The 25469-nt window shown below is 35.7% G+C and overlaps 1 protein-coding gene across 1 annotated transcript; it reads left to right on the forward strand.

Annotated features, from left to right (window-relative positions):
• Positions 1–4359: 4359 nt before the first annotated feature.
• Positions 4360–17407, forward strand: LOC114353629 (organic cation transporter protein). Its single transcript, XM_028305689.1, has 6 exons — positions 4360–4545; positions 7507–7735; positions 8871–9126; positions 10548–11168; positions 14101–14279; positions 15701–17407. The coding sequence occupies exons 1-6, from the start codon at positions 4382–4384 to the stop codon at positions 15872–15874; spliced, it is 1623 nt and encodes a 540-aa protein (XP_028161490.1). The 5' UTR covers positions 4360–4381; the 3' UTR covers positions 15875–17407.
• Positions 17408–25469: the final 8062 nt, after the last annotated feature.

Raw genomic sequence — 25469 nt, forward strand, 5'->3', positions numbered from 1 at the left:
ATAGGTGATATCTATAGGTAAAAAACTGATGCGTACCAAGCTCTACCAAGTTTTTCACCTTTAATCGATTATGTTTATAAGTTTTCTTTTTTCAAAGCCTTCTAAGCTAACTTTATATTTTACAAGCAGTTTCAAATTAAAATTGTGTCACAGCGCAGGCGAGTCAGCTACTTTTAAAAAGTGATTACTCGCGTATCACGTAAAGAAAATGCGCTCGTAAATAGTGATAAATGTTCTATCGATCTCATGTAAAGATGACTTACTTGACTTATGGTCCTATGTACCCTAGATGGGGCAGAGGGCGTCCACAACAGTCCTCCATCGCGTTCGGTCTTGAGCTATATGTTTGATCTCGCTCCAAGTCTTGCCGATCTTCTTCGCCTCGTCTGCCACAGTGCGCCGCCAAGTTTGCTTGGGGCGACCACGTTTGCGTTTTCCTTGGGGGTTCCAATCCAGAGCCTGCTTGGGGATGTGATCGGGATCCCTTCGGAGAGTGTGGCCAATCCAGTTCCACTTGCGGCGCTTGATCTGCTGGTCGATCGGAATTTCGTATCAGCGTTCCAATAGCTCGACGTTGGAGATTTTCTCAGGCCAGTATATGCCGAGAATTCGGCGAAGGCAGCGGTTGACGAAGACCTGCAGCTGGTGCGAGATGACTTTGGTGACCTTCCACGTTTCACACCCATAGAGCAGCACGGATTTAACGTTTGACCCGAAAATTTTGATCTTGACCCTTCGGGTCAGTTTCCGTGACTGCCATACGGGGCAAAGTTGTGCGAAGGTGGCTCTAGCCTTGGCAATGCGAGAAGTGATGTCCTCTTCGGTACCTCCAGTCTCTGACACGACGCTCCCGAGGTAGGTAAAATTCAAGGGTGTTAATTTGTAGAATACAACCTTCAAGTCTACCCACATCGTCTACTCGTCTTGCCTACTCGCAACCGACTAAATGAGTTGTTGGTAAGTTCCACAATCTCAGTGAGCATTATCCTATCCTATCCTATCTTTATAAAGTACAGATGAAAGCACGTCAAGCTTATCAATTATGGCATCTAATGTAGCTAAAAACAGGGATGAATTTGCAACAAAAAAATTATAGTTTGATGTGCTGTCGACTCTACATAGGCCTTTGGTTTTAAACCTAGAAAATACTTGACATTGAACCCTAAATTCTTCAAAAATGCACACTTTTTTCATTTACTTGCACGTGTTACGAATACCCGTGTCGCAATTAGAACGTTATGGGTTTAATTATAGAGTTCCATAGCGTTGTTCAATTTCGTGATAAAATTGGCATTCGATATACGCAGACAACTTAGTTACGGTATGCTCGGTAGCATAACCAATAGCAATTTGGTTTGAAGAATTATTACTGCTACTGCCAATGTTTCAGTGTGAGATATTTTATAAACGCTGTATTCCTTAAAATAATAAGATCATTTGGATAACAATAAATGTACCTAAAGCAAGTGAAATAAAAACTTATAAAAAACTCACTAAAAACTTCAAAATTGCTTTTCAAAGACATAGAAATGGTAGTAAGTTATACAAATGGGCGACCACCAGAGCTGAAAATTGGAATAAGGAGTCATGAATCTTCAATTGTTTTAAGTCGCAGCAATATATTTGTTTAGGTACCTCATATAGGTAAAAGATGCAGGCCGCTACCAACCGGACATAGCCCATATGTGGAAATCATTGAGGAAGCCTGTGTTCAGCAGAATACGTCCTGTGGCTGAAATGATGACGATGATGATGAAGAATAAAATGTTTCAATAACCATCAAATATTGCACAGCAAAGTCGGTACAAAGAAATGACAATACCTACATACTGCAAACTAAACTCATTAAAAGATCAAGAGGGCAATTAAGCAATTACGAAGCCAATGACAATTAAGCGTTAATTCACTTGGCTTAGCCCTATTAATGGTTAAAGCTTGTTAACGGTTACAACGCTGCTAATCTGTCTTGAAAGATAACACTACTCGATAGACTAACTACAGTCGGATTTACGAGTAAAATGTCGTATAATAGCAATAAAGCAACGCTTAAAAACAATGTGATTTGTTCATAATAAAAACAGTAAATTCATTCAAAATAAAAGTCAAATGTGTGTAAAGACAATTTTAAATGAGTCACTTAAAGGCTCTTAGGCTTTATTAAGGCTTAACTCGGGTACAAGTGACCCCAGAAAAAAAAAGTGGCGAGTCAAGCATAGGCTTTATTGCCAGCTAACTTATACCATACTTATTAATATTCTGTGTTTATACTATGTAGCTTAAAAGTAAACGAAATTGTCAGACATCAGGAAAATTTTCTACCAAATCTATTTTTCTTCTTTTTAATAATAACTCAGGGAAAAAAAGAAAAAGTAGATGAAATTAAAAAGAATTTATACTACCTACATTTCATAAAAAAATAATTAAATAACACTTTAAGTGCTAAATGACTAAACTTCTCGTATGCATAAATAAATTGACTTCACGAAACTGTTTCACACACACAATCTGTTCTCTTTCTTCTTTTGTTTTTTTTTAAACTCGAGATATTTTAAACTCGCGAGCTAAAAGTGCTGATATAAGAGCACATGTAATGAAGTCCGAACGGTTCTCACGGGATCGGGTGAAATACAGGGTTCGGAAGCGATTTTTTATCCCGGATAATAGCTCCCAGAGCATAGACGGGTTAAGTACTGGAAACTGGAAATGAGTAAATTTTACATTCGAGATTTATAACGAAGAATAACACTGAAACGGTGCACAGGCCGTGACATTTGCGTAACTTAATTTGATTTGATTTTGATTTTTTTCAGTTATTTTTTTATTTAGGTTTTTTTTTTATTTAATCCTAATCAGAGTACCATTTTCATATATGATTAGTGTGACTAGACTCAAAACAAATACTAAAATGACATTATTTACCTGCAATATGGGGTGAACAGAACAATTTTTTAATATGTGCTAGTTGCGATCTCTGGACAAATTCCAAAAAATAATTCTAATCATTCTAACACCACATCAATGTGCTATATCTGCCTTCTAAAAAAAATACACGCACAAATACAGTTTGTAGTGTAACGTATAATTATGTACTTACCTAGTAAACACGTGCAAAGGCAAGCTTAGATCAAAAAACAAATGAAGATAGGAAATTAAACCAACTATTGAAGATGCTTGTGTATGTTCATAACAGTATATTGTTATTGTAATGGTGAATGTGTCCGCAATAAAGGGGCCAAGATGCCTTTTTATTATTCTTAGTCTAGCAATTGTTATACGGCGACAATGTAAGATGCATACAAATCTGAATACATATTACATATTTATTATGCTGGAGAATGAGATGTCTATTTTTAGACTTATTTGTAATGCCCGGAGCTCTACTAAAGCCAGCGTAATGTTTGAAGCAAAATCAACTTTTATTAACACCATAATACAGCGTTGTAATGATATGATATGCGTTTATTTAGTTTTTACCACAAACACATTTGAATGCGTATATTGCAGTTATTCAAAATCCTATCTTATGACCTGCAAAAATCACATTTGCTATTTAAAATATGTAAACAAATAAAAAATAACTTTTGGAATCTATTAAGCTTTTAAATATGTAGTTACTTTGCAATAACCCTATAACTCCATTGTTTTACTTTTAATTCTATCGCCTTCTCTTTCCCACACTAATCCCCGCCAGCACGAACATTACAAACTCATCCAACTCCCAACCGATCCAAACAGAGCAATTACTAAAGAATCCAAGTGCACTTTACCTTGCAGCGGCGATTACTTACAAAAACTACTAATGTTCGGACTTGTTCGCACTAGGGCACGAGTTTCGAGATCTTTCGAGCACATACAGGGTTATCTTTATCAGTATTTTTTTCAGAAAGTGTTCTTTTTAAAGATTAAAAAGATTAAAAGATCATTATTTATTTTAAGGTTCATCATCATCATCATTTCAGGCATAGGACGTCCACTGCTGAACATAGGCCTCCCCCAAACCTTTTCAAGGTTATGAACAACTTTAAGTACGGGATAAATGAAAAGAGGAAGAAAACAAAATTGGTTAAATAAAGCTCTGGACTCTGTCTGGTACATCAAGCTAAACATAGTGGCACCTTAATTAGCTATAATTATTATAATTGCACAATGTTTGTTATCCTAAATGTAAATAAAATAAAATAGACATTTATAATCTGATATGCTGTCAACTATATAATGATACAGAACTAATCGAACACCTGTTTCGATATAACAGACAAACGCATCGTCATCCGCATCTTTTACCGAAAGCACATAGCGTTAAAAATGTGCCTTAGTACGAACCCGCCTTTAAACTTTCCAATCCATTTGCAGGGTTAACGGCGATACTTGCGAAATCAGGATGGAGGAGTTGAAGAAAGAAATCAATTTAGACTCGGTGCTGGAGAGCCTGGGCCCGTACGGACGGTACAATCTGCTGAACTTCGTACTGTTGCTGTACCCAATACTGCTGAGTAGTTTCTTTGAGTGCGGTTTCATTTTTGAGGCAAGAGAGATCGCGTACAGGTGAGTTGAGTTTTGGGTTTTCGTAAAAATAATAAAGTTCGAAACAATAGTTTATTACTTTCTGCTTGCTAAATAATTTGTAATATAACATACCTACGTAAATACGTCTTGTCGTCAACATCAAACTCCTCTGTTACTCTGTACTGTGACTTCAAGTTCAACTTTGAACATAAGTAATTAATAGGCAATAATTAAATTATTTTAATAATTAAAATTAATATACAATCCTCAAGTATTTTTCATATAAAAAAGGCTGGAAGACCATACCACTTAGCTAATTGTACTCTAAAGTAAACAGTACAATAAAGTTTGAATAAATAGACAAAAAAATGGAAATAATAAAGTTGATACAATCAATTTATCAAGTAATAATTTGAATGACTATAATTTAAATACAATACCACCCACTTCTCGTTGTTTCATACCATTCATATTGTTACGATGTTTTGTTATTATATTGATTGTCCCACATAATTTTCTTAGATATAATTATAGTCTTAGTTTTCCTTGGTCGACTTGTATCACTTATTATCATACGTGATTTTTATCCCAAGGACTCTACTAAGTACATAGGAAATATAATATTGTGGACTGGTTTAGTGGTTACAGTAATTTATTCATACACTTTTAACTTTTCCTGGGTTCGATTCTCTGCTCACACCACCCCCGTGTAGAAAAATGCTGATTTCAGCAAACTTACGTCAATTTTGCAATGCCTCAGACATTAATTCTTATTCAGAAGTTTGAGTAATTAAAAAAATCTTGAATATTTAAACTTTGGTGCTATTTTCCTAAAAACGATTATGGTCTATTGTTTTAGTCACGTCAAGAGTTATGTAGATTAAAATGTTATCCGTAAGATTAAGAGATAACATAATTTTTTTTTTATTACTTACGTATTTAATTACAGGGAATCACTAGGTTGTGATTGCAAAAATAATAAATTTAAACTAACTTAGGAAAGACGTCCATTATTTTTTGGTTTTGCTACAAAATATGAATTATAGTTGTCCATAAATTTACTGGAAGATATTGCATTTCATTGATTGCCTCAACAATTTTATTTCTTACACAATTCTATTTTGAAATATCATCGTTAATTACAAGATAGCGTATCTTATAAAAAATGTAATCAGAGTACTAATTTTGATATTTTAAATTAATTAGCTAACATATTGGATTAATACACGTGTCTGATAACGCGTAGATGTAGCTGATAAGCTTATCTTGTAGATAAATATCGATTTACAATTATGCATGAGCAGCGAGATCAAAGTACGATAAAGTCACAGTTGACGCAAGTGCAGTAGGCGGTGTACAAACATGACAGCACATCTAGCTAAAGCATCTTGTGAAGCTGTAATAAGGTATATTTTCCAACAAAACTGATCTGATGTACTGATGACAGCACAAATTCTTTACATACAGACACGTTTATCAAAGAATATTTTGTTGCAAAATCGCACCTATTGTTTTTGAAGTCTTGTCTGCTGCACACGGCCTTTTCTCTACCATCATCATCATAACCGAACCTAATCTAGCTACAAAAAAACAAAAGTTGCTGCCTCCTTGGCCGCGCGAAACTGGCCACTAAAATAATAAAACAACAATACTCATAGATTTTAAATCCTTGGCCGTGCGACACTGGCCACTAAGAAAATAAAACACTACTCAGATTTGAAATCCAAATCTGTGACAATACTGGACATAAAGAAACTTCATTCTTTTTTCGACGATCAATATCGATGTTCTTTTGTTTTTATTCTCGCTCTCAACTCGCAATTTTCTCACGTAGTATGCAAGTTTTCACAATTGAGAATGTTACTAGGTATGCAAAATCACTTGAAACCTATGTTACAGTTAAGCTTTTACATTTACAAATACATTAGTTTTTATTTCATTCAAAAATACCCAGTAGTTATGATTTTATAGGCATTCAAAGTTCGCTTAAATATTGAGTCCCGCCGACGGTCACTTGACCCCGTGTGACGTACATTCACAGCGTCCGCTCACTAGAAAACGGATATAAACATACTTAAATATTTTTTTTTTGTAAATACAAACTTATTATACATATTAACACCCAGACCCATCACAGAAATTAAAATTGAACCAAACCCAAACTTGATGCGATTGTGTCGTTTTATTGCGAATTACCTTCCAGCTCCATCATTAGACCCCGATTACTATATAGAATTAAAATACTCATCAATACAAAACGAACGAGCCTAAACTCGATGGAGTTAAGTCGTTTTATTATGGAGTTCCTATGGCCACCTTCCAGCTCCATCATCAGATCAGCTCCATGTCATCATAATATTGCATGGTCATCCAAATCACATGTGTTTGCGAAATTTCAGCTTAATCGGTTGCCTGGAAGTGGGTCTTAATTCAGTTTGCAAGATTCTTCCCATACAAATATGAGCCAGTCGTTGTAATATGACGTCACGCGCATAAAATGGCGGGCCGGCCGCCGCCCGCACTTTTAAAATTCAATATCTTGGAAACTAATTGACGTATCGAAATAATTCTTTCACGTGTATTTTTTATTTTTAACAGAGAATACAGAAAGCTAAAAAATAAAATTAGTGAACATTCTTCATTCACATTAATTTGTAAATAATATAATTTCACAATTTCACCCTGTATCTCAAGTACAATAAGAGTAAGCGCGCCACACCGTTGATTTTTTATCGGCCGATTATTTAGTCGGGCAGTTGATCAGTATGGGCATGTATGGGACTGCGCACACTTCGCCGATTCGATTTGGCCGATTCTTCATACAAATTAAAATCGGGCACAACTATCGGCCAACTAAAATTCAACGGTGTGCGCCTACTGCTCTTACGTACCACGAAACACAACATAATAATAACAATATAATAACATAATAACTGGTTGGGCTAACGCCATTATTTTTGTGTACGTATTTATTGTTACTAATAACTAAACTTTTTTCAGATGCCAAGTGGACGGCTGTGAAGACAGATTCAAACTGAACGATACCTCCTGGCTGAACCATGCTATACCCCTAGACCCAGACACACAAAAGCCATTGTCTTGCCTGAGATACTCTGTAATGAACACCACAGATGTGAATAATCTGCAATGTGTGAAAGAGGAGTTTTCCAATAAGACTGAGAAGTGTTCTAGCTATGTTTATGAAGAGGAACACTCTTTTGTGAAAGAGGTAAGTGTTCTGATTTTATTTAACTCCCGTATTTACAAACATTGCTATGAGGTCTCACAGTGCGCGTGGACGCACAGGGTGACACACAAACCAATCACAGAGCTCTATTCAACGTTGTGCGTTTTTGCTGCTTCACTTAAGCAAGCATCGTTTGTAAAAACGGGCGTAAGAGCATGAAATAAATAAATATGGGCTCTATGGGCTCTCTTCAAGTCGAAGAAAGCACTTTAAGTTGTCGGTCCGATTGAGCCATTAAAGCCTATTTTTAAAGTCTAATCATCATCACCATCATCATCATCATTTCAGCCACAGGACGTCGATCGCTGAACATAGGCCTCCCCCAATGATTTCTACATCGCCCGGTTGGTAGCGGCCTGCATCCAGCGCCTTCCTGCTACCTATAGGTCCACCTTGTGTGCTTTGTAACTTTATTTACACATTAGACGCAGCATAAGACGTTCCTAAAGTTTCTCATTTGATTAAATGAAAAATCAAACTAAATAAAGCATTAAAATTACGCATTGTAGTTTATAGACTATCAAATATCGATACAACTTTATTGAACATTGTTTTTACTGAATGAATATACAATCATTCGCGATAAAAAGTTCTGAAACAATAAAATAAGCAATTAATTACGTCAAAACTGCTTTTTACTGCCATTGCTACTGTAGTCATTCGGGCCTTATTTATTACTTAATCAGATCAGATCAGAGAGTGATACGAGTATTGATGGTTTTTATTACGCTAGGTATTTTATTATTCTGGAAAGTGCATGAAGATTTTAAGTAAGTTTCTGTTATTTAGGTGTAGGTTTTTGTAGGTGTAGGTGGTGCTGGATATTTGTGAAAGGTAGAGCCTACTCACTGAAATTCTTCAGCAAGCCATATGATTGGCGGTACATCACTACTTATCCGTTGCTTCAAGCACAACCCGCCCTAAGGAGCTTTTTTTAATTAGTGATATACATTTAAGCTTGTTTTAGGAATGGATTTATCATAATAGTTCTGCGGCAACAGGGTTCGTACTACCGAACCCTTGAATAAGTTATCAGACTCTGATATCGTTAGAGTATTGTCGCTTCTGAAAGAATCTCAGCTAAAAACTTGAATTCTAATTAACTTTTTTGTTTCAGTTCGACCTAGGCTGTCAAGAATGGAAGCGCGCCCTAGTGGGCACCATCCACAACTGTGGAATGTTCGTAGCCATGCTCTTCACTGGCGCGATCTCAGACCGATTCGGCCGAAAAGTCGCCGTCGGGTTCGCCTCGTGCGCGTGCTTCATCTTCGGATTCTCGCGAGCATTCGCGCCGAATTACATCGGGTTCTTGATCTTGCATTTCTTTGAGGCTGGCTTCGGAGGCGGACTGTACCCGTCTGCTTATGTTTTCAGTAAGTTTGTTTTTACAGCTTTTATTTACTTCTAACTATTCCTTTGAATGTCGGAAGATTTAATCTTGCAAGATGAATTTGACCCAATTCACTGTTCCATAGAGTTGAATTTGCATTTGTATGCTGAAACTAGTAGGCCTAGAATGAAATTTTTATCTTTACAGTAACAATTTAACTTCACTTTTATATTGGTAGTAAATATCAGTAGCGTTAGTAATAAATCTAACAAGAATATTCGTTTTGATTCCGTTTCACATGACAATCACAGTTCTGCTGGATCAAAATTATGTCTACAGTACCTACTTCATCATCATCATCATCATTTCAGCCATAGGACGTCCACTGCTGAACATAGGCCTCCCCGAATGATTTCCACAATGGCCGGTTGGTGGCGGCCTTCATCCAGCGCCTTCCCGCTACCTTTAGGAGGTCGTCGGTCCAGTACCTTAGTTACTTGGTTATTAGGAGTTCAAGTTGTGATTGTGTCTTGCCCGTAAATCCTAGAAATACTAATAGGTCCTACTGTTAATGCTGTAACTGTTCATGCAACTCAATTTAGATATCAAATAGTACACACATAAATGCTAGACCGTTTAAGACTTGTTAATTACCTAACTGGTAGGCAAGACGAAGATAATAACGTTTAGTTAATTATAGCATTTATCGGAAGCATATAGGTCAATCTACTTAGGAATCAAATTTACTTTGCTAAAGCATAATTAAAGGCTACCTATCTGCAATCATAAGAATTTTATTAGTAGTGACTAAGTAAAACAGCCTGTCTTTCTAAATTGTCAACCTCCGGTTTTTGAGCCAGGCAATAACATTTAAAACTAGTCACAACATATTTAACAGCAGGAATGAAAATATCGATGCACAATTTTATCTGTTTTATTGCCATAGTAGAAAAAAAAATACACAACAAAGAATGTGGGCAACAATTAGAGACCATAATCTGATAGAATTACTCAATTGTGCTATGTGGGCGGGGCACATAGCTCGAAAAGCTGATGGCCGCTGGGGCAGGAAAGTTCTTGAGTGGCGACCACGAGCTGGAAGACGTAGCGTGGGCAGGCCTCCCACTAGGTAGAACGTCGATCTGGTGAAGCAAGCTACGCAGGACCGGTCTTTGTGGAAATCCTTGAGGGAGGCCTTTGTCCAGCAGTGGACGTCTTTCGGCTGAAACGAACGAACGAACTCAATGTAGGTACCTGCGGAATTTTTCTCAGAACATATTATACGAGAAGTGACTGAGGCACTCAGCCAGAAAACACAGACCGTCCCCCTGATTAAATAAGGAATATCATCGTGGCAGTAGGTATAGCTATGTACGAGTAAATATTATCTGAAATAACATCATAGTACAATAGTATTTATGTAAATAATAATTATGTAGTTGAAACAAACATCTTTTCTTACAGTTGTCGAGCTGGTCGGCGTGAAGCAGCGCGTAATAGTCTCAGCTATGTGCAACATGACTTTCGTCATCGGCGTTGTCCTCATCGCCCTCCTAGCGTGGGTAGTCGACAACTGGCGGACGTACATCATGATCCTCTACAGCCCAGCCATCATTGTCGTCATGTACGTTTGGTTCATGAACGAGAGCGGACGCTGGCTGCTCAGCAAAGGCAGGAGAGATGAAGCCGTCGATGTCTTGAAGAAGGCAGCCAAAATCAACAACCTCGACCCGAGAAAATTGGAACTTGACGGCTTAGCTGATCCGTTATTGAAGCCACAAAATCAGACTGATGATAAAAAATCCCAGTTATCAAAAGCGATTCGCTCCAGTATCATTTGGAAGCGACTGCTTATATGCTCGTTTCTGTGGATGACGTGCTCATTAGTGTATTACGGTTTATCTATCAACTCAGTGTCATTGAGCAGCAATAAGTATGTGAGCTTCATGCTGGTAGTCCTTGTGGAGATACCGGCGTATATCGTGGTTGTGATTGTATTAGACAAGTATGGGAGGAAAAAGACGCTGATCGCGAATTATGTGACGTGCGCTGTGACCAGCTTGCTGTTCGCGTTTCTGCCGAGATGTGAGTATTTTTGCATATTTATTCTTTCAATGGATTTTGAACTGTAAGTTTTTTTGGTAGAGATTTCAAAATCAATTGACAAAAGTCGTATTTTACCAAAGAATTTTATAAATCTGTCAAGGTACAGCGTCAGCACTACAGATAGGCGCAAGAATGCAATTTAAATAAGTATTTTTCTACCGCGCGTGTTAAAATGCCATAAAAATCACTTTATTTACCGTAAACTCAACATGGTTTAATAATAGCAATTTAACTTACTTCGGAATACATACAAACTCTTACAAGGCTCACGTTCATATAAGTTTAAATAAGCGTAGAAAATTATATGTAAATTCATACATTCTTTGGTAGGTTCATGATTTTTTTTACTTAGCCAATCCCTGTAGCCGCTGGTCTATTGTGGTGAACCCACTCGTAACACAAGCTTGTTTAGCTAATCACGAATTTAAGCCAATAATAAGATGTGATTAACAAATCACGATCTTCCAATATGAATAAGTAAGTAAGTCCCAACTGAAAATCCACAGACCTCCGAATGGAGACAGTGTAACTGGCCACAAGTGCTAGAGTCGTTCGATTGTTATTTACTCAGTAAATATTTATCAGCTATCGCACCACTGATAAACTGCAAAATAATATTTGCCAATTGCATAATTGATATTACTCTAAAGCCTCATTCACGTTTATAACAAAGTTGCAGACTAATTTCAGCACTCATTTATTTTCATTTTTTAAAATGCTGGAAAATTGCATAAAAAAATGTTTGGTTAACTTAACTTTTGGTTACACAAGTGTCCGACTTAGGTAGTTATACTATCATGTTTACAATAAAACCGATAACATGATTCACTGAACACATTATGAAACTTCATCATCATCATCGTCTCAGCCATAGGACGTCCACTGCTGAACATAGGTAACCCCCAATTTTATTATGAAAATTACTACAATACCAATACATTTCTATTTTAAGCGTATAAAAAGAGTTCAGCTGATATTTCTAAATACCTTTTTGATGGCGTTATTAAAAGACCTACCTTCACTTTTTATGACTTACAGCACTACATGTTTTAAAATATTTTGTTCAATTTTTTATCTGTACACGAGTAAAATGTAAAATAAAATCTGACGTAAACTGTCCAAAAGTGCGCACGGAAGCGAATTACACGGTCCACTACGATCGCTCCTGGCTTCGCGTGTATGAACACACACTACAGTTTGCTCTACGAGTTGCCTAATAATGTCAATGTCAACACTGCACGCGTGTTTACTATGCGAATGAGTAATCATGTCATTGGTAGGGCTGTCAGTTTCAAGTTACAAGTTTTTTTACGCGGAAGCAATAGTTAGAAATATTTGTGTTGATCGTTTGAAGCTAAAGAAATACAAATTCCATATCAAGAACGACACTCATACCTACCTACGTGGCGTTGTGATACTGATCTGTAGGTCAGTAATTAATAGTGTGTGTGTACGTAAAAATATAATATTCAAGTAGATGTTTGGTTGAATTTATTTACAAAGACAATGTTTACCTGATTTCAGACTATTGTACTATTCGACAGCTTATCAAACGCACATTTTTTTTAGCACATAAATTATTACAGCTACATAATACCAAAGTGCTTATACTGTCACACATTGCTGCTTTACATTGCTGATTTTCTTAATTATTTCGTATTACATGATCTTAGTGGCGATTAACCAGTTTTTCATTACTGAAAGTGAAATAAAATTAATAAAACTTTGTTTATAAGATGTGACAACCCTTACCAATCAACTATGGGCTGTATAATCATTTGCATTCTATTTTTAGGTATCATTCACTTGAATAATCAACTAAGCCGTTAATTTTAGTGGAGTTATAAGTTTTGCTTATTTTTCAGAGAGTAAGTACTAATGATGACCTAGTAAAATGGTTCATGAACACGTAAAACGTCTGGTTATTGTTAAGCCTAAACCGATGAATCAAGTTTCGTGAACTTTGATACAGAGGGAATGACGTTTATTACGTGATTCATTTGTCATGATTATATTAATATGAAAATTATAATTGTTGTGCTTTGTTATTTGATAAATAAATAACTAATACGTGATTAAAATTAAACTAATGACAAAAGAAATCCACAACAACGAGTAGAAGTTTCATAAGGAACAAGAATTTAGTAAAGTTATATTAATTACATAATAGAACGAACGCCATTTATTTTTAAACTACTGTAATTATTTTTATCACTTAGTTCAACGACCTTTCATGTGTCTCGTTAAAAGAGGAAAATCCATACAAATAGCTCAAAACGTCCTCTGTAAATGAAATCAGTGTTTAACCATAAATGACCTCATATTGGACTCTCATCTGGATAAAATGCCAAAGATCCTCAGGAAGACGGTGTAGGTGTGAATTCGACAGACTAAACATTATTTCTTGAATAATATTAAAAACTAATAAATACTCCAGTTAACGTATGCTTGTGTCACGGGTGGATTCACCACAATAATCGAGCGGCAGCGGGGATTGAATCCGCGTTCCTCGGATCACGAGTCGGCCAGTCCGACACCTTCACCATGCTACCAGAGTAAATGCGCGCCGTATACGTATTGGCGCGCTCACATACAAACCGCGCTCGATGCGTTTCTATGAAGATGACCTACTCATTTGTATTTACTCTGATGCTACCATGTACCTTAATATCGAGTTTCCGATATATCGGCACTGTTGCGATCACGAAGTAACTGAAGAAACTGGCGGGTGAGATTAAGGTACATGGTAGCAATCCCGTCAATAATATGCCACAGGTACCTATTTCTATTTTGCCATTATGCGTCTATCTTACTTAACACGGTACCATTCCGGTGAAATACCTGCCTTGTCCTGCATAAAAGAAATCTTTGAACTTTGAATTAACAGCTATAACTGTCCTCTTTCTCGTAGCTGACTGGTGGTCTATCCCGCTGTACCTCATCGGCAAATGGAGCGTGACGCTGGCCTACAGCTCGGTCTACATCTACGTGTCCGAAGTGTTCCCCACCAACATGAGGCAGACACTCATCAGTGTGTGTTCTACTGCGGGCAGGATCGGCTCGCTGGTGGCTCCGGTGACGCCTCTATTGGTGAGTCATCAAGATTTCAGCAAATGGCCGTCCATATCTACAAGGCTGCTGAACTTGCGTCCAAACAACGCCGCAAAGAACGACCTCCTGCTTTATTCTTCTAGCTTCTATCTATATAGGATCGGGTCTCTGGTAGCTCCAGTGACGCCTCTATTAGTAAGTCATCAACATTTCAGCCTTCCAAAGACGTAAGTCTGTCAAAGAGCGCCATATAGAACAACCCATCATTTCATCCAGCTACAGCCAAATATCTTCCAGAAGACGAAGATGCATTGAGTAGTCTGGCGCTAAGTTTGCCGTAAAATGGTCTCCATCGGAGAACCCCTTTCATTCTACATTTTGGACTCTACCGCAGACAGGATCAAGTCTTAGGTGGTTACAGTGACGCCTCTATTGGTGTGTAACAGAGTAATGATTTAAGCCAGTAAGCCTCACAAAGAACACCACCACTTTTTATATCCAGCTGCGAGGTATCTTCTAGAGGCCGTCGATCTATCGAGCAGATGGGCAGCCTGCACTTTTTTAGTCGAACGAGATGTGTTTCCATTCGGAAATCCGTTTACTCTTCATAGATAGTAAAATATAGCGCCACAGAAGTGGAGTGTGTAAAGTTCCGTAGAATTTTAATACTTTAATCTTGCATAACTCTACTTTAAGTAGTTTTTAATTCCTGTTTAGTCTTCAACTATAGTAGATTCCCTGTTAGTATGTTTCTCAGTTTTAAATTTCAATATTAGGTTTTTATTCTAATCTTTATCAAAAGACGTCAGAAGATCGGATCAGATCTTGTTGTTATTGAAAAATCAATAATTTTTGCTTTAATACGTTTTTTGTGCTCTCAAAGTCAAAACAGACGCCTCTAATAAGTCACAAGACGCACTCTTAAAAATGCTGTAAAAAACCCAAAAGGTCAAATTAAAAAAAGTATAAATTAATGATTATCTCCAGTGGATCTGAGACCAGTAATGAATCATTGCGTTGTTTAACGATTTTTTGTGCTCGGTAAGCAACCAGTCGCTAAGTATGGCGTCTTATTTGGATAAAATATATGCTAATTTGCAAAATATGTATCTATCTATATTCTGATAATTTCCGAAGGCCAACGTTGTTTCTCTATTTTTGAAATCCGATAATTTTATCTGAACAACACGAACTTTGTATGAAAGAAATGAACAATAGGTAAATAGTTTTTTTTCACCTTACGCTCATTTGACCCTCATTTGGCCGTGTCACATTTTGACTCAGGTGTAGAGTTAGGGCATAGTATAATAATGAGTATTGATTAGGACGTGTAGAGTTAGAAGATTGGCTCTATATGCGATCTATTAACTTTTCCTGAGTGCGAGCCTGTATTTCTGTTCGTCCTGGCAACATTCTACATAAAAACGATCTTATATTCTAATCTGTCCATTCCTTTACAGTCGCTCTACCACAAGTCGATGCCAACAGTGATATTTGGCATTATGTGCATGATATCCAGCCTGCTGGTCCTCATGTTGCCGGAGACGAGGAACATGAGGCTCCCAGACACCATCGAGGAGGCCGAGGAGTTGTACAGGATGAAGAGCAAAACGGTAGACGAAGACATCTTGTGAGAATAACTTTAGTTCTTGGATCCTCTAAGTTGATTTGATAGTATTACCAGAGTAAATACAAATGAGTAGGTCGTTCGTTCGTTCGTTCGTTTCAGCCGAAAGACGTCCACTGCTGGACAAAATTCGGCGCAACCACGACTGGCTCTCCGCTAATCCCCGCTAAATTTTGTCAGTGTGTGCGTGCGCGCCGCATACGTGTTTGCGCGCTCACATACAAACCGCGCCCGTGCGTTTCTATGAAGATGACCTACTCGATTATGATGGTGAAGTGAGAACAATTTATAAGAACATCCTTCTTGTACGTTTAGTTACATTTTTGGAAATAGGTAGAACGTACAAGAAAAGTATTTTAAAATATGATCCAAATCAAAAAACGTTTATTAAATATTCAATGTATACAATTAATGAAAGATTTTTTTTATTTTCTGCTGCTTTTGGAGGTTAATTTAAACAAATTCAGAATCACATACGAAAAGAAAAACATAGAGACTGGTTTTGTATCTTACTTAACTAACAAACATTATACAGGACTATTATTTATCAGAGTGCTTTTACAAGTGAGCATTTTATAGTTAGCAACAAAAATATGAATTTAAAATAGGTTTACTGACTATTAAATGTATGGTTACTATATATAAAATATAGACTATTGTATTGTGAACCAGTACGCATTTCAAGAAAGAGAGGATCCAATTTAGTTTTATTGCTATTGTAAAATATATTTATTATTTACGTTTGACAATATTACCTACTTAGCTCGAATATTGCAGTTTATGTCCATATGCAATCATGTGCTTATTATCTAAGTGTAGATATAGCTTTTATAATGTTTATAATATTTATAAAACGTACGAACACTACAGCTTATGAAAAACTTTTTGTTTAATATTTTTTTGTAATGCCAAAGGATTATTCGAAAGATTTAAAAAAAATCACAAATATGGCCAGTATGCGGTTATTTTTTGTACTTATCTACATATTATTACTTTAAATTTTGCACTGTAACAATTCAAGTAAAACTTTTTAAGAGTAAACTTCATGTTACGTTTAGAAAAAGACCAAAAATGTGAACAAATAATGATGCTACTTCGCGTGAAGTCACACTTAACCTTTTCTTATTTGTATAAGGTAAAAATATGCAAAATAATAACTGTAAATGTAAATCCCTTATCCGTACCTTGAGGAAAAATATGTGATTTCAACGAACTTATGTTCACATGTGAATTTTATATTACGATTTTATTCCTTAAATAATATAATAAGCAATAAGTAAATTAATTTTTCTAGAAATACTTTACGTCTACTAGACGAGCTGTTCAGAATAAGAATGTTGGTGTCCATTACCTTAAAATAAGTAAAATTAACATGTAAAATTAAAGCGCTCGAAATTAATATAAACTAAGTATAAAGAATTTGTTGACTACAACTTCCGCAGCTTTTGCAACACGTTTGCTTCTCTCACTCGCTCGCAACTGACTAAGTTAATTTTTGACAAGTATCTGCAACATATTGAGCAATATCCCATAGCATAAAATAGTAAGACACGGGTCTTAACGCGACGTTTATTAATGAGTTACATTATGTACTCACGGCTTGACGTTTCAGCTGCGATGCTGCAGCCGTGGTCACAAGCAGACTTAATTGAAATGGAACGCGAAAGTTTAAAATCTTATATCCCATAGCATAGCCTATATTGCACAGACGATGACACATCAAAGTAAGCTCTACATATCATCTACAGCTTGACCGCCAATAAAAACCCAACCAGTGAAGGTCAAGTTTGTCCCGGAGGAAAGTTACTGTCATTGGACCTGCAACGAAATTAATCAGAAGTACATAGGAGGAGTTCGAAGTTAAGGTTTGACTTCCCTCTAATGCAGAGCGGATGACTAGAGACAAAACAAAGGTTAAGTAACCTGATGCCGTTTTAAATAAGTCCCGTTTTAACTATGCAACAAAATGTATGTCTGATGTCTGTCGACTATACAGTCGTCAAATACTTCGTGAAACCCAAAGTAGCCAAAAAGTTCGCAACACGTCTTTGTCACAATGAGGGCCATCGTTTTTATACTTAACAGTTGGCACCCCTGGCGATTGACAGGACCTTACTCTACAGTGGCGCCATCTTGATGAGTGCAAATGCGATAGTCCTCCTACCACTTTAGCGCTCACAAGTTGGCGCCACTGTCTTCGCTACTAGCAAGTGACAGGACCTTACTCTACAGTGGCGCTAACTGGTGAGCGCTAAAACGATAGCCCTCATTGGAATAAGGTTGTGTTATCAACTTTTTGGTCACTTTTGGTGTCACGAACTATTTGAAGCTGACTGTAAATAGAAGTCTTATTCGAGACTGCATTGCGGCAGGCCTGTGGTTGGCACAATACCTGATTGCGGGTGGCCATAACGCTTGACCAATTGCGGTTCCGATAATTCCTACGGCGTCAACCTAATACGGCATTTACACGATCCGATTTTACTAAAACATTGACATACATTTTTTTTATCCACAACGAGGAAGCACTTGGCCTGTATCTCACCTGATGGTAAATGATGATCAGGCCGAAGATGGAAGCGAGCTTCACCAGGAATCCTAAACCACGGAGGAACTGGCTAATCTTACATCTAACTGCCAGAACTTAACAATGCTGTTAACATTGTTATTATGGTGACATACTTAGGTAAGATGGTGGTAGCTAGCCAGGCGGCCTTAAAACAATATTACTTAACTTATATAACAATATTAAACAGGATATTTAGTAACAATATTAATATCAATACAACCCCAAGGTTTTAAACCCCAGGAACGCACCATATTACATTAATTTTATTTTATATCAGTTTAAATCTGTCCCTCGGGTAATCGGGTTCGTCTATTCGGCCAGTCCGACACCGACAACATTGTGCTATTGTCGCTTCTTAAGTTATGTCGAATTTCTGATTTCACTATAATAGAGCATTTTTTTTAAATCTGTTCGTGTAAAACGCGAACTCAAAAAGCCCCAAAACTAGCCTAAACTCAAACGATCACAACACACTTGGGCTTGTGTTGATACTTATTTAATCTCGTATAAAATATGTGACCAATCATAGGCAAATGTTATCGCTTCTAATTGCGTCATAATGTCTTGTTTCTATTTTTATGTAAATTGCACCTAATTAGAATAATTTATTTACGATGTACAAAAACGTCATTGCGATGCTTGAAAGACTATTCTTGTTAAAATACCAATGTATACTTTATCTAGCAAATAAAAGAACGTATAATTTTATAAAGAGTATCTGTTTCAAAGGAATTGATAGAGTAGGTGTTACCTTCAGTTTTAAACTTCTGAAACTACATTAACTGATCAGTTTTCAAGGTATGTTGTGAAACTTGTGAGTAAAAAAATCTTGTTATTTAATTGACGGCTTAGTTAACCCTTAAGTAACACCGTGGGGTAATTTTTTACCCCAGGCGCATAAAAATTGACATATCTTTTTTTCTAGCGTAGCTAGTGCAATGTCGTTTTGTGTATTCTCAATCCAGAGTGTGCGCTTTAAGCTCGTAGATGCGGGATGTGAAAAAAATCATCCGTTTGGCTTGTACAGGTATGTGGGGCAGAAATTTACCCCAGGGTGTTAGTTACGCATACTTTAATTTATCGTGACCTAACATGTTATTAATAGGTTTTTACAACATTGAAACAAAATGAGTAAATATTTATATGACGATTAAGTAGCACATTGTCTCTAGAATGCAGAGAGATAATTAGAGCTTGTTTACATGATACTTTTCGAACTTTTAAGACATCCCCTCAGAACAGAGTGTTCATAAATTCGACACAGAAATAGGGCTCAAAAGTGATAATTACGCAGTAATTCAGCGTGTCTGATGTGTTTTAAAAAAAATAATTATTAATAAAATTCATAAGAAGAGGCCCGTGACGTCAACGCTTGCTTAAAAATGCCGCACGTTGTGACGTCGTGCGCAACTTCAAGGCACCATAACTATGTAATTATTTGTTAGATTGACAAATAAAAATGTATGTGTCCAATATTTTTTGATATTAAACATTACGGACTAAAAAAATTTTTTTAGGCAACTAGCCTATTGACTCTNCTTTCTTTCTAAAATAAATGAAAAATATTATTAAATATTTTTTTCATAATTTTATAAAAAAAATAGTTTTTTTATTTTGCTTTATTATAAATCCAGAAATTTTCGTTTTATTTCATTTTGTGTTTAAAATATGCATAAAACATCAATTTAATGTCCGATTAGTGTAAGTTTTTGGTTCCCACAATAACTTTCCAAGATTTTTCTAGAAGACCATTGTGGAGACTATTGGTTGCCAATGACAAATTATTTGTTTTTTGTTATGATTGATTTAAGGTGTTTCTTTTCGCTAGATAGACGTTCTTTTAAAGCAATCGTATAATTCAGTGAGTCCATTAATACATTGTAAATCACAAAATTAAATTGATTTTAAATATTTACTTAAAATTTTTCAATTTCCGTTTGGGGTAATTTTTTGCCCCAGGGTGTTCAAAGTGTAACCAAAAATAAGGATGTTACTTAAGGGTTAAAAATATAATATACCTACTTAAATGTTTAAACGCAATCATATTTTTTTAGTAGTAAGAGTCGCAACTCGAACTAAAACATAATTTGAAAAAAAAATGGAATTGCTTGAGTTTAATACTTATCAATTGGGACGCTGAAAAATACAATAAAAATTAAAGTATGTACAACATACGCAAACTCGCAAGTAAAATGTATTTGTATCTTAAATTAATTTAAGAATTCATAACAAAATATACTTAATGTTAAATCCACTACTTAATAATGCGTTATTATATTAATAAGTACCTTATATCTTACAGAAATTAGTACTTAGTTTACTTATATCACGGTTTATACTACAGTATTGTATGTGCATGTGAAAATGTTTGTATGTATGATAACTTGAACGAATATAACTGTAAGGGACCAAAAAGACAATGCTGTTTTGTAATTTTTTAATCTATTAATATTATTGTGAAATGTCCAAAAATTTTGTAATCTACTTATGGTAAATAAATTTAAACACCGAGGCATCTTATATACAGGATGTTTTTAAGTATGGAATTGGATCAAATGTAACAACTTTCCTACAAAACAATATCAAAATTCTCAAAAAAAATTGACGTCCCCACACTAACTACTTAGCTGAATTTGTATGGAAAAGTTTTTTTTTTTTTCAAGATTTGAACTTCCTTTTCTTAGGAAAATTGTTGCATTTGAGCAGTAGAATCAACCCTTTTTGTTTGAGCTATACTTAAAAAAAGACACCCTATAGACGTAATAGACACGATTGTCCAACAATTTATAGTATCAAATGTGAATGAACATGAACAACTTTACTAGATGGGTTCAACATCAATACTGGACACTTGGAATCTATACCCTATGTACATAATTATAAGTAATACCTACAATACTTTTATATGACCGCACTTCACGATGCGCTAGCATCTCACCACAATTTCATAAACCACAACGCGCCGTGACTCCTGTTTCAACTGACGGTAAATTTTACTGAAGTTGTATTTTTTTTCATTTAAAATTTCGATTATAATATGTGATGTTGGATTTTCGGTATTACATAATAATTATACTTTTTATTTATCTTCATAATATCCCATAGTTTTTGATGCACAGTATTGCACAGTAGCCCATATTATGAAGAAAAACCTAATAATGTACTTAAAATTACATCGTGGTACCTAAATTAGACAACCTACTTTAAACTTAAAATAATGTTAAACAATTAATTTGAAAATAACGCGAATGTATCATATCACAACAAACTTACTGAAATGTCTTTGTGATACTTTATGGTAGATATCAACTCAGTAATGTATTATTACCAAATGACACGATGTTTTGAAACTTACCCTTGTGTTTCGTGGCACGTGTAAAAGTCGTGCTCTTTATGACAATAAGTGACGTCAAACAATGCTTTGAGAAAACGGTAGCTAAAAGATATTTGATTAGATCAGCGAACGGAAATGTCCTTCAACGAGTGTGTTATGTAATATTAAAAAGCATAGAAGCAGCATTTTCTAATTATAGAATAGAACTCCCATCGCACGCTGAACCTCACACGATACGAATCACGAGTCGGTAACTCTTTTTATGTTCCAAAAGTTTTAAAGCGTTTTTATTTAACACAACAGTCGATTTATCGCAAGCCTTATTATATTTTCTTTTAACTTTTCTTTTTGAACACTTTTGACAACGAGTTGATTTTATTTGATCGCATTATTAATTTCATAAGAATTCTCAAAAAAAATATCGACCTTATTTTATGGATATTGGCTTTATGATAATATCATAAAGCCAATATCCATGAAATATTATTTCAAATCACTAATTTCAGCTGAGATTGGACTATGCTTCTAAACCTTTCGTTCACTGCATAGCGACAGTACCTACGACGTGATATTTCCCATAATTTGACTAATTTTGTACTTTCATATTATCAGGTGAATTCATTTTCATTTATTTTGGACAAAACCAGAACAAAACAATCATTACTTTACATTTTAATTGGGCTACTGTGATTTCTTTATTCGTGGTCTAGATTTACATTTTGCACACATTCACCCGACACAATTCAACTGTGTATCTACTTCTATTGCATGTTATTTATTTGTGTAACTTAATTTGTATTTTAGTACAAATAAATGCATTGGATTCACAATTTTTGAAATAAACTTTTTGAACAAATGTTGTGTATATTGTTTAAATTTTCCTTTGCCTATTTTTAAAGAAAAAACCGGCCAAGTGCGAGTCGGGCTCGCGCACAAAGGGTTCCGTAGCAGCAAATATAATAAACTTATTATGTCAATTTAATCAACCTATCTCAAAAACTATAAGAGATACTTTGATCAAACCAAAAATCGTTGAAAGAGTTAATTAGCATGCATCACCTCTATTTTTTTTAGAATTTTATACCCCGTAGTTATAAAAATAGAGGGGGGGGGACATACTTTTTACGACTTTGAGAGCTGATATCTCAAAAACCGTTCACTTTAAGAAAAATGTTTTTTAGAAAACTTTATATCATTTTAAAAGACCTTTCCATTGATACCCCACACGGGTATGTACATCGAAAAAAAATTTTCATCCCTCAGTTACATGTATGGGGGGCCCCACCCCCAATTCTTTTTTTTACTATTTAGTGTCATAATTTTGTAGCGGTTCATACAACACATATTCCCATCAAATTTCATCACTGTAGTACTTATAGTTTCCGAGTAAATCGGCTGTGACAGACGGACAGACGGACAGACGGACAGACGGACATGACGAAACTATAAGGGTTCCGTTTTTGCCATTTTGGCTACGGAACCCTAAAAAGAAACAAGTTCCTGAGTTTCTTCTTTGAGTATTTTTTATACTTTCAAGATCTATTAAAGAAAATTTAGTCGTTTATCGCCAATGAAATATTAAGGCACACTAAAACTCATCACTACAAGTATAACGAGCACTAAATATCTCAAGCCATCTGCCTTCACTTAAGTTTAAGTGTTGAACATAACCACCTAGCCCATTAGTCTGGCTTGCTTTAAATATTTAAGCGAGTCTTGTACCTACATGGTTTCTACAGACGACGCTACACCAAAATAAGCTCTACAGGGTGTTAGGTAAATGGGTATATGAGCCGATACTAGCCCATGTTAACCTATGTATGGTGAAGTCAGAAAATTGATAATCTTCATTTTAATTATTTTAATTTTCATACAAATCGGATTTTATAAAATTTATTTTGTATGAAAGTTAAAAAAAATGTATATCAAATTTCTGACTTCACTATACAATTTATATGCTCATGTTAACATGGGCTAGTGTCGGCTCATATACCCATTTACCTAAAACCCTGTATAACTTCTTAAGAAATTGTAATAAGTGCGTTTTTGCAATAACAATACATAGGATTTGAAAATTATAAATAACTTGAAAAAATCGAACTGCCTAAGGCGGGAATGGAACCCACGAGTTCAAGTTCGAGCCTTAGGCAGTTTGACTTTTTCAAGTTATTTACAATTTTCAAATTAGTTTGAGAAGCAACTCTTAACGCTAAAAATTAAATAACTAATACATAGGATGGTTACATAGGAGGATTAGCTGTCTTAATATTTGCACTGTTTTGGCAGTAGTGATATAGAACGCAGCATAGATGAACATTTAAGAAGTTACCTATTCAAAAACTGATAAAGCATTTCTTAGCTTGAGAGCTTCGAAGCTTCCGAAGAATCGTAGATTCTACTCACACAGCGGATGCGGGTTTCTTTCACCATAGGTTGTTGTAAATTTAAGATTCAGAAAAGAGATAAAGAAAGGGAAGATTGCTGTTTTGGAGATGTTTGATTTTATTGACTTATGTATCAGATTAAAAGAAACTAAAGCTTAGTTACAACATCATTGCATCTTTTTGAAATGTTTGATCTCGATAGAAGCAGATGAATTTTTCAATTATTTATTAGTTTTTCACAAGATATACGTTCATGCAAGTGACCCGTAGGTACTTCAAAAAGCACTTCAGTGAAAAGTACTTCAGTTTTTACTAAAAATAGACGCGATACATCGCAGTAGTGTTAATAGTGCGAATCCAGCTTAAAGTTGGTCTCCAGAATTCCAGATACGCCGGGCAAAGTTGTCCGCAGTTTATCCATTATTGAGGGATTGCTTTTTTGAGCGTCACACTTTTCTGGAGCGTGCCGGGAACTGTGGAATCTTCTGGAAGTTCGATTGTTTCCGCACTTTGCACGCTTAGCGGCTGACTGAGAGTTTGCGGGTAAAGTTGAGAATATTCTGTGTACATTGCCTTCAGTATAGGTAGTTAATATTTCTTACGGAGTGAAATACTTGAGGACTACCTATTATATTGTAGGTATAATATTTGTTAGGTATGTCTCCAATTTGCAAACGCAAAATTACAGGTTTATAGCCGAAACCAAGACATACTAAATTCAACAATACCGATTCGTTGTACTTAAGTAGGCCTGCATTACCTGTTATTATTACCATCACGCAATATTATCATGTCACATTTTCTATAAGTGCGAGGTAGAAGCTCCTAAATTACACTTTTTGTTTCAAAAACGTAGCTAAAAGTCGGTGGATGAAGCCAAAAACATGCACAAAAAGACCAGCATTACGTAAGGCATTAGAAACCCTTTTCTTCATAAGAACATGTGTACTTTTTTCACGTTTCTCATTTAAAACCACACGCTCTTAGGCACAAAAAGTATTTTTTTGAGTGTGAAAGCAGCCTCCTCGGAAACTGCCTGAGAGTTACTAATCTTAGTTGCGGCAAATCTCGCCCTTTTAATACCTTACGAAAAATACAAAAAAGCATGTCACGATTTTAATAGGTACAAAAACACCCAAAACCTGCGGCACGTCATGTCGCATTATTATGCAAAAAAAGTGTCATGAAAAGGAAATGAATTTGACACTTTAGCAATTCCTATTGTTACTATACTATACGTGCCCTTCGAAGTACGAAATTATATTTCCTTGTCAAACAGTCAATCAGTTCCATTCCAGCATGCAATCTCTTTTAC

This window comes from Ostrinia furnacalis, unplaced genomic scaffold (assembly GCF_004193835.3).
Source record: "Ostrinia furnacalis isolate ACB-3 unplaced genomic scaffold, ASM419383v2 OfSCF1754, whole genome shotgun sequence".
NCBI classification, from domain to species: Eukaryota; Metazoa; Arthropoda; class Insecta; order Lepidoptera; family Crambidae; genus Ostrinia; species Ostrinia furnacalis.